The sequence below is a fragment of the Hyperoodon ampullatus genome, assembly GCF_949752795.1.
Source record: "Hyperoodon ampullatus genome assembly, chromosome: 14".
In the NCBI taxonomy this organism is placed as follows: domain Eukaryota; kingdom Metazoa; phylum Chordata; class Mammalia; order Artiodactyla; family Ziphiidae; genus Hyperoodon; species Hyperoodon ampullatus.
The window spans coordinates 55,687,578-55,698,677 of NC_136927.1; the positions used below are offsets into that span (position 1 = coordinate 55,687,578).

The following is an 11,100-nucleotide window of genomic DNA, read 5'->3' on the forward strand; positions in this document are numbered from 1 at the left end:
TGGCTTCATTGTCCCTGGCCAACAGCTGGCACAATGTTGTCACTGCCATAGAGTCCTGGGCCAGCTGCCTGAGCAGCTGGGAAAAACTTACAGAAGACCCCTGTGGGGGCTGCTGTGGGGAGGGGGACTGGACAGTCAAACTGGTCCTGGTCCCTGGACAAAGGGCAAAGATACACATTCTTCTTGGGTGTCTCTGGGGAGTCCAATCCATCCCATGCTCAGTCCCTCTCGACAGCCAAACAGCCAATAGAGGGTTTCCCAATTTCCGGAACTCATGTGTCCTCCCCTCTGTGCCATGGGTAGTTCTGTCTGTGGGTTCTAACCCACTGTGTCTGGTTGGCCTATACCTGGGGGGACTCTGGGAGGATGCTACCAGGTGTTCTCCTATATTTTATCAACTGGTTGTGTCTCCTTCCAGGATCCATGATGGCGTCTTGGTTCCCCACAGATGTGGGCAGGGTGCTAGGATCTCTGACCTCATGAAAGCAGAGGGTCTGGACCCCCAGCTCACAGTACTCAGACTCAGAGACTCCTGCATACCACTCACTGGCAAGCTTCACCATGACAGCCCAGAATGGAAACACTAGTTTTGCAACCAACTTCAGTATACCCCAAGACCATGCCTCCTCCCTCCCCTTCAACTTCAGTTATGGTGATTACGACCTCCCTCTAGATGAGGATGAGGATATGACCAAGACTCACACCTTCTTTGCAGCCAAGATTATTATCGGGGTAGCACTTGTGGGCATCATGCTGATTTGTGGCATTGGCAACTTTGTCTTTATCACTGCCCTTGCCCGCTATAAGAAGCTGCGCAACCTCACCAACCTGCTCATTGCTAACCTGGCCATCTCCGACTTCCTGGTGGCCATTGTCTGCTGCCCCTTCGAGATGGACTACTATGTGGTGCGCCAGCTCTCCTGGGAGCACGGCCATGTGCTCTGTGCCTCTGTCAACTACCTGCGTACCGTCTCACTCTACGTCTCCACCAATGCCCTGCTGGCCATCGCTATCGACAGGTGAGGATATTGGGTAGGGGTAAAGATGGAGGTGGCCCAGGTTGCCTCTTTCCTCACTTCAGTTTTAAAAGTTGGCATTACTCCAGATTCAAATGCGTGCCCATCTATCGAGGCAAAAGGAGACTTGGTTACTCCAGTTGTGGCTCATGTTGTCCCAAATGTGGACAAGAGTGAGGCTCCTGAGCCTCCCAGCTCTGGGCCATGCCCCCATACACCACATCTGCTTCAGATACAGGAATGTCATATAACCATGAACCTCACCAAACACAAAAGCAAAAGCAGCAAGTTTAGGCAGGTTACTACTTAGAAGCCACGTTAACTAGGTTAGCCAGGGCAGCTTCCAGTCAAGATAGCATGTGCGAAGTTTTTCCTGTAACCACTACCCAAATCAAGATATAGAACATTTCCATCCCCTAGAAAGTTTCCTTGTGCCCCTTACCAGTCATTCCTCCCACCCCAGGCAACCACTGATCTGATTTCTAGCGTCATAGTTTAGTTTTGCCTATTTTTTAACTTTGTAAAAATGGAACCATACAGTATGTACTCTTGTTTTTGATGACTTTGTGGCAGAGCTGATTTTAAAATAAGATTACAGGGTTCAGTTGCAAAAAAGAGGGAAGGACATTCTTGCCTTTCTTTTTTGCATATATCCATGTGCTTATTTGCATATATTTGCATGCGATGTTCTGTAAGTCCTTGATCTATTGTAAATTTATAAAGTAAAATTTCTAATAGCAGCTTCAGACAAATCTGACACATGTTTTATTTATGTAAATAGCTGTAGGCCAGCACTGGACTACCAGTGGCTCTGTTAGAGGAGGGCAATTTGTGTCACATCTTCTTGGTCTAACATTGTGAGTTATGCTCATTTTGATGATGTGTTTTTAATCATCTTTTTCCCTTTTATCTCCTTTCAACTCCAGTTTTTCCCTCATTCTCAGTGCTATTTAGGTCTGTGGTCCTTTTTAATCAACCCAGTGATTATTTTTCATTTATGATAATATAATACACATACAGGTATAAGAGGCATCTTCCTTTTTATAACTTAATTCCTGCAAGAAAAAACAATTTTGTTATCACAACTCTGAGGCTCGTAAGTCCTGAACCCAGTGTTTATGAAACTTACCTATCAACAAAATGCACAAAATTCCCCAGGGGAAATGATACAAAGTATGTTTGGTACAATGGTACAAAGTCAGGTTCCTGGGCCCCTACTGAATGGGAATCCCCTGGGCTAGGGCCTAGGCATCTACATTTTACCCAATCCCTGAATGATTCTGATGCTTACTCAAGTGAGTTACCACTGTTCTCATCACCTTTGTTCCATTGACACCTTTGTCTTCCTAAAGTAGTTGTGGGGTTTTTCTTTCTTTCTCTTTCTTTCTTTCCTTTTCTTTCTTCCTTCCTTTCTTTCTTTCTTTCTTTCTATCTTTCCTTTCTTTCTTTCTTCCTTTCTTTCTTTCTTTCCTTTTCTTCCTTCCTTCCTTTCTTTCTTTCTTTTTCTTTTCTTTCTTTCTTTCTTCCTTCCTTCCTTTCTTTTTTTCTTTCTTTCTTTCTTTCTTTCTTTCTTTCTTTCTTTCTTCTTTCTTTTTCTTTCTTTCTTTTGTAACATGGGAGATTCTCAGGAAGCAACCATTCTTTTACAATACAGAGTGGTTCCTTTTCCACCCCAAACCAGCTCTGCCTCAGTCAGCTTCCAGCTCTGTCAGCAGTTCCACCATCTCCCAGTCACCCAAGCAGGAGATACTACCATCATCCTTTTCCTTTCTCCCTGTTCTACTGCCACCCACACACCCCTACACCAGGTGCAGCCCTACACCAGGTCCTGGCAATAGTCCCTCCAGCTTCATCTCTTGGCAAGTCATGGCTGGACCATCATAAAGCTCCTCTAACTTGTCTCTTCACCCCTTCAGGAGCCCCTGACTTTCCCTTGAAATCTAGAGTCATCCATATTAAGCATCAGAATATCACCACTGAAGAGTCTTTCTAATATATCTCATTCCTTACAAAACCTCCAAAAGTTTCAATGCCTATAGAACACATGCCAAATCCTGAGTCTAGCACCCCAGAGTCTTTGTAATCTGATGCCAATCTGTCTTTTAATCTCATGCTGTGTCTGGGGACACAGACGGTCTTTTCCAAAGGACACTGTGTTTTAAGCGTAATAACCACTTCTATCTTCATGCTTCCATAGTGCTTAGCACAGAGCTTCAAACCTGTGCCTTAGTTTAGTTTACCCCTAAAATAGACCCTGAGACAAGGATTCATGTGCAGGTAGCCCTCAGTAAGCACCTATAGGGAGATAGGAAATGACGCAGACAAGGGAAGGCAGTCAATACAAGCTGTGTTATTGAACAAGTTTCCACTGTGCACAACTGATGCTTATTCCTGCCACAGAACTCTTGGAGCTGGTGTAGATCACACCTCAGAGTTCTCCCAGGAGTGAGAGGTGGGAGGGAACTAGGATATTTATACACCAACCCTCATAAGTCATTTGTGAGGGCCACTCTGGAAATTCTGTGCAAGTTACCAAGAGGACTCTGGAAGCCAGAGAAGGCCTTCCAACAAAGAAATGCAGGTGTTAGCAGGTGGCAGTGGACAGGCATGCAGTGAAGTGATAAAAGCAAAGGGATAATAGAGGGGCACCAACAGCATCTGCTACAACCTGGTAGATCCACAGGTTGCTGGGTTCTACTGTGTGCCCAACCTATGCGTATGGAAACATAAAGTAGTAGAAGACACAGTCTTTGACCTCAGGGAGATTTTCTTCCACACAAAAACTAGAATAATCTAGTGATAAGTGAAGAGTAACTCAGAGAAAGACAGATGATTATGTTAGTGATGCAGTCTGGGAACGCTTCATGAGGAAGGTGTTGCAATTCAAGTTTGCTATTCTGACCACTTCCTATTCACCCCATTGATGAACGCAGGACTCTCCAGCACAAATAGTAGTAGATAACTGAACACACAACACCTGAAACTAGAACAATGAGGGTGAAAGCACTTGGTTGGTCTCATATACTGCCAGCCCAGGGGAGGAGAACACTGCACACCAGGCAGGGTCACGTGGGAGCTGTGCTTGGGAATAGAATGAACCAGCAGGGGATGTGAGCAGCAGGGTCTATAGTGACAAGAGGCTGAGGTGACCCTTGGCTCCCATGGGGGGATGTGATTGACTTGTTTGAATGATTTTGCCAACTGGCAGGGAGGTGAAACCCATTAGGTTGAGGATTGGGGGTACAGCTGTTCCCACTGATAGAGGAACTAGCAGGACAAGAGCCTTTCTCACTGGGTGGAGGGGTATATCTGGTGAAAACAAAGGAACCCACAGCTAGGCTTTTGGGGCCCTGTAGATGTCAAAGCAGCATATGGAATTTCAGCCCTTACAATCCAGGACCCTAATAAATAAATAGCACCCCTCTTTCTCACTCAGTTTCAGACAAACTGAAAAACAAGGCAAAATGATGAGAAAGATGGATGATGGCCAAACTCTCACTTTTGCTGAGATGACACTAATATTAAATAATGGGCTTGTATCTGTAGTCATGGGGACCACATCCTACTCAGAATTAGACAAACCTGCAAACCCTGACACAGGCAGCAGCAGAAGAGCAAGGTTCATGTGCAGAGGGCCTAGAAGGGATGATATTTGAAGTCATAGAGAACCCAGAAAAAGAGTGTTGACCTCAAGAAGCACACATCCAAGCAGATAGATGGCAACAAAGACTTTGCAGATATCCCTCTTGCCAATGAATGAGTCATGGGAAAAGATGGGTTTAAACAAAGTATTATAGCTTCCACCATGCTTTATGTACCTTTACCTTCTCAAATAGAATCTTTCAAAAAGCCTGCAAGGTTGTCTGTAAAGTTATTTTTATCTCCCTTTCACAGATGAAGAAACTAAGTCCCAGGAGCATAAGTGATTTATTCAAGAATTTAGGTACACAGCTGAAATCCAGGGCTTCTGAATAATACCTAGGTCAGTGTTCTTTATTTTATTATTTAGCTGATGACAACTCTGAATTTTGGAGCATCCTATAGGATAAGGAATTAGAATTTAGGAGTTCACAACAGATTAAGCAGGGCTGTGGAAGTTCTCTTTGGCATTGGTTACTGAGATACTTTTCATGCAAGAACCAGACTGAGAGAGTTATTAAGTCTTGAATTAGTTCTGCATTATCTAAGGACTTTGGACTCAGTATGATAGGCAGAATAATGACGCCCCCAAGATATCCACATCCTAATCCCCAGAATACGTTATGCCTAAGGGGAATTAAGATAGCAGATGGAATTAAGGTTGCTAATTAGCTGATCATAAAATAAGGACATGAGACTGGATTATCCAGGTGGGCCCAGTGTAATCACAAAGGTCCTTAGATGTGCAAGAGGGAAGCATAAAAGTCAGTGTCAGAGTGATGTGTTGTGGGAAGGGCTTGACTGGTCACTGGTGGCTTTGAACATGAAAGGGGCCGTTTAGCCAAGGAATGCAGGCAGCCCTAGACAAGAAACAAATGAGATTTTCCCCTCAGAGCCTCCAGAAAGGAACACAGTCCTACCAACACCTTGATTTTAGCCCAGTAAGACACATGTCAGACTTCTGACCTCCAAAACTGTAAGATAATTAATTTGTGTTGTTTAAGCCACTGAGTTTGTGGTAATTTGTTATAGCAGCAACAGGAAGCTGATACACTCAGTACCACAGAGAAACGGTGATTGTGAGATGTCCCTGCCCCAGTGAAGGATTGGCTAGCCCATTTGTCCCAATCTCCAGCCCTGTGAGCCTTGTGCTACCCAGGCAAGTCATGCAGGTTAACTTGGAAAATCTGGGTCCCATGGATGGGTGAAGAACTCCAGTAAGCACTGCTCATTAATATATACAGCTAGGGTGCAGCCAATGGTTGGGATGAGATGCAACTTTATCTCATGTCTTCAGAAAGCTGCAAGCTGGGGAGAGCCAGGCTGCCATGAGATCTCCTAATTGAAGTCTATAGAGTCAGAGCTGCCAGTGGGCAAGGTGAAGGCAAGAGCCAATAAAACAATCTCATGACAGACATATTGCCAGGGACAGACAAAAATAACATGGCAGAAGGCCTTCTTGGTCAAGTCAGAAACTTGGAAAGGTGACCAAAGGGTCTAGTTACAATAGAAGGGTAAATTGGATAGAATTTCTGTGGGTGACTTCCTGCTCTTGGTCGTAACCTGACTCAAGCTCCAGGTAAGAGGTACATATTCATTTCCAAGGTTATATTGTTTCTTGATATGACATGAGGGGTACCTCATGCCTCTTTTCTTCCTCCACCTTCCTCCACCACCTCTTCTTCCACCTTCCTCCACCACCTTTTCCTCTCACTCCATAAAATGCACAGGAATGATTCCAGGGCACTCAATTACCTAAATAGGTGTTGTTAGGTTTTTCTGGAAAGAAGGTATTCAACCTACACAAATGAGCTCATTTCCCACTAAGGGCTCCAACCTCTTTCCCAGGCAGCGGTGCTCATTGGAAAGAGCAGGATAAAAGTTTTATGCTGTGTGCTGCTTTATGGTGTCAAGGCAACTTTACACACCTTCTCATCTGAGCTTGAGACAGCCCAGGGAGGTGGGTGTAAAAGTTCTGTATCAGGAGCCTGGATTCTGTTCCCTGCACCAAGTGAGCTTGGGCAAGTCATTTACATCTCACTAGATTCCTCAGATTCTACCCTTAGTCAGCTCCTGCTCTGTAATGCGGGATGACACCTGAGGGGAGGAGAGAGAAATTCCTAGTCCACAGCTCTTCTTTCACCTCTACACCAGAAGATATTTGGATTGAAGAGTTTTGAAAGAATTATGTTCTTAGGCAGAATGGCAAGCTGGAAAGCCAAGGTGGTATCCATAGGACTTATAATCATGATAGGCCACATGTACATGCCACACCTAGTACATGCCAAGCATTTCACAAACATTATAATATTTAATATTCACAGCAGCCCTGCAAGGTAGGTGTCATTTTATTTCATGTTACATTTGAGGAAACGAATCTCAGAGAGACTGAGTGATTCACTCCAGCCAAGATTTATTCTGTCTGTTTGACCCAAATCCTATGCTGTTTACACTAAATCACTCCTCTCCTCCAAATGCCAAATGATGTCGCTAAAATAAGATGAAGCACGTTGATGCTGGAAAATAGGTACGTGGGGAGTCATTGTGCCATTTTGTCTGCTACTGTGGGTATTTGGGTTAGTTAAAAAACAATAATGATTACAAGCACACACCATTATTACTGATAGCTTCCCTCCCCCACCAGATATCTCGCTATCGTTCACCCCTTGAAACCACGGATGAATTATCAAACAGCCTCCTTCCTGATTGCTTTGGTCTGGATGGTATCCATTCTCATCGCCATCCCATCAGCCTACTTCACAACGGAAACCGTCCTCTTTATTGTCAAACGCCAGGAAAAGATCTTCTGCGGCCAGATCTGGCCAGTGGACCAGCAGCTCTACTATAAATCCTACTTCCTCTTCATCTTCGGCATCGAGTTCCTGGGCCCGGTGGTCACAATGACCCTGTGCTACGCCAGGATCTCCCGGGAGCTCTGGTTCAAGGCGGTCCCTGGTTTCCAGACAGAACAGATCCGGAAGCGGCTGCGCTGCCGCCGGAAGACGGTGCTGGTGCTCATGTGCATCCTCACGGCCTACGTGCTGTGCTGGGCGCCTTTCTACGGCTTCACCATCGTGCGCGACTTCTTCCCCACCGTATTCGTGAAGGAGAAGCACTACCTCACAGCCTTTTACGTCGTCGAGTGCATCGCCATGAGCAACAGCATGATCAACACCGTTTGCTTCGTGGCCGTCAAGAACAACACCATGAAGTACTTCAAGAAGATGCTGCTGCTCCACTGGCGGCCCTCCCACGGCGGGAGCAAGTCCAGCGCTGACCATGACCTCAAAACCAGCGGCCTGCTGGCCACGGAAGAGGGGGATTGTATCAGGCTGAAGTGACCCACTGGTGTTTCATAATTGAAAACCCAAAAGCCAGTACTTGGAGCACAATTCACCAATAACCAAGTTCACAGGCTGCTTGGGGAAAGGGCAACTGTGTTCACACCTCACTGCTCTCAAGGAGCTGGATGCTTCTGGAGTCATAAAATGCAATGCAACTAGACACAAACCACAGCAGCTGACATTTACTGATACCTGCTCAACACCTACTGTGTGCACAACCACAACAGTGAGATTAGATAAGGGCAACAGGAGCTGACATTTACTGATTACCTACTGTGCAAAAATATTTAAATAGCAAAATGAAATGGCAGAAGCCATTGGAGTCATCAAGCTATATCCAGATATTTAGGTGGTCAAACAGAGGCCACAGATAGTTATCTAGACTCATTCTTCATCTTCCCTCACTCTGTATCTGGCCAGTGCAGGAAAGTCACAGCCTACAGAATGCAGCACAATGGAGATAAAAGGATGAATTAGAGTGTGGGGTTTACAGCCTCATGGGAAGACAATTCACGCCATCACAGTGAGCTTTCCCACTCAGATCTTATGACCTCCCTAGAACATTCTCTAGAATTCTGGCTGCCAGAAAAGAATTTTTCTCATAACCAGGTCATTGGTTATCTATAATGGTGTAATTTCAAAGGAAAGAAACAAAAAAGTTTCTTTTCCACTGATGCTTGAAAACTCATCATTCTTTTGGGTGAAGACAGACAATCCTGAAATGAGGAACACATCCAGTTCCTGAAATCTTAATGTGAAGGATGTCAGCAGCTCTAGTGTCAGGGAGGAAGGGGACAGAGAAAGGGGTGGAGTTTGCCACTGGCAATGAACATAATCTGTGTGGCCATTTTGCTAAGGCCTGGGCCACTTTTCTAGAACACACCCTCTCTTGCAAAGATGAGCTCTACTTGGAATCCAAAGACCTGGGTTCAAGTCCTATCTCATGTGACCTAGATGTTTACTCTCTCTGCATCTCAGTTTTGTTCAACGAAACAGGGATGATGAAAATATTTTCTCTGCCTGCCTTACAGGACTGTTGGGCAAGCCCATTGAGGTCATAGCTTGTAAAAGTGCTTTTCAACTATACAAGTGATGAGAATGGATAAGAGATATTGAATGATTTGTTTGGACCCCATCCACTGTGGCTTATTATGGAGAAACACTCCCACTTTTTCATCCTTAGTCTATGGACCAGTGATCCCTGAACTCTTCTCAGTGCAGTCCATCTACATCAGGGCAAAAAAGGAATCCTTGTCCTGAGTTATAATCAAAAAGATTCAACTTCACAATCTCAGTTACCCACACCCCACCTCCCAAACTTTCAGTATGCCTGTGGTCATAGAAGTGTTGATAGTCTTCCCTGCATGTTGGTAAACAGCACACCCCAGGGCTGCCTAAGTCTGTTTGTATTATCACACATCTATGGTAATTGTGTGTAGTTGTCTTCATTTCTTCCTGATTCATTTTGAAGCAGAGTCTATACAAATGGTTTAGGATTGACCCAAATGACCCACATTTGGGCAATTCCTGCTCTTCTATAGTGAAGAGGTTATTTAGTTGTTTGCTTGTCTGTGTGTGTGTATGTGTGTGTGTTTAATTACTTGTTGGTGTTTTTAATCCAACAGTGACGTTTCAACCAACATTTTCCTCCATCACCACCCAGCAGATTCACCTTCAGCCCAATCATTGTACCCTCAGAAAATGCAAACTCACTTTAACATTAGGCTAAGCCAAATTGTTTATAAAATCTGATTAGACAAAATTACACAATGCATTCTAAAGTCAAGCAAGTAAATATTTTGGGGTTATCTGCATTTTCACAAATATGATAACTGCATTTTTATTTATTACCCCTGTCTTGACTCTTCTCCTAAAGATGATTCTTTAAGAGTAGACTGTTACCAATTGTGTCTGTCAAAAGAATTCAGTCTCCTTTTCCTTTTTATACTAAAACATACCATTCTCCCTTCATTTAAATTTAACTGAAACAACTTTTGTAAATATTGGTGAGATTTGTGATTTTCCAGTGAATTAAAGTGTTATGTTGTTATCAAATGAAATAATTAACATATGGAATCCTAACCACACTGTTGAAGCATTTTCCCTGCTAATCTTCTATATGTTAGTATATTTAGATATCAATGAAGTAATAGCCATTTAAACAATTCAACTTTGAAACAGAGAAGGAAGTTCTTGAAGGCATTTTTAGAATAGTGGCAGCTCACACCAGCAACCAGCCTCATCTTGGTCACGTCCCTCAAGCTGCCAGCCCAGGAGTGTACTCATTCATGCAAATAAATCAAAGAACCGCTACTTCATGTTCACGTTACCCTTTCATTTTAAAATCATCTTGTTTGTTTAAAGAAAACTGCTGTTTGCATGGAGACTGTTCATTCCTCTAACTGGTGTTAAGGTAATAAATTAATTGCACTTGTGTTTACACTTTTCAAGACTAATTAATGCTAAGCTTAAGATACTTTTAATGCACTGAGATATATAAACATTCATATATACTATTATGTATTGGAAATTTAATCTCCTTTGGAAAAATGGATCCATTTCCTTGGCCAGAATAAGAGAAGGATGGCTTTGTGATAAAGCTATTAGATTTTTCTTTCAGCATCCAACATCAAAAATAAGTTGATTCTCAAGTTAAAGAAATCAAAAGATGGCTTCAGGCCCTTCATGGATAAAAACCAACTGCAGACTTCTGAAGGAAAAAGTGACACATGGGAGGTGGTTAGAAGACTTAAAGTAGTTCTATTTCTAGGGGAAAATTTTGGCTTTGAATCATATCTCCTCAATTTAACCATTATCTCTCCCTTGGGCTCAAGAAGACACACACACACACACAAACACACACACACACACACACAGACACACCTACACCTCAATAGGACCCCAAAGCAGGAAAAGGCCTTTTAGGACATGTAACACAACTCACTCCTTTCTTAGGTGAGAAGATCTGAATTTCAAATGAGGAAATGACTTGCTTAAGGATGCACAGCTAACGCTAACATTTGCTGGAGCCAAAACATTGCCCCAAGGTCTCACTCTGGTCTAGTGAACTGCATTCAGTAACTGCCCTCCTGTGTCCAAAG

General features: G+C 43.7%; 1 protein-coding gene across 1 annotated transcript; it reads left to right on the forward strand.

The window, feature by feature from the left end:
• Positions 1–541: 541 nt before the first annotated feature.
• On the forward strand, positions 542–7,996 carry PROKR2 (prokineticin receptor 2; the record flags this gene model as incomplete). Its single annotated transcript, XM_079719950.1, has 2 exons — positions 542–1,019; positions 7,300–7,996. Exons 1-2 carry the CDS (start codon positions 562–564, stop codon positions 7,994–7,996), a joined length of 1,155 nt encoding a protein of 384 aa, XP_079576076.1. The 5' UTR covers positions 542–561.
• Between the last annotated feature and the right edge of the window lie 3,104 nt (positions 7,997–11,100).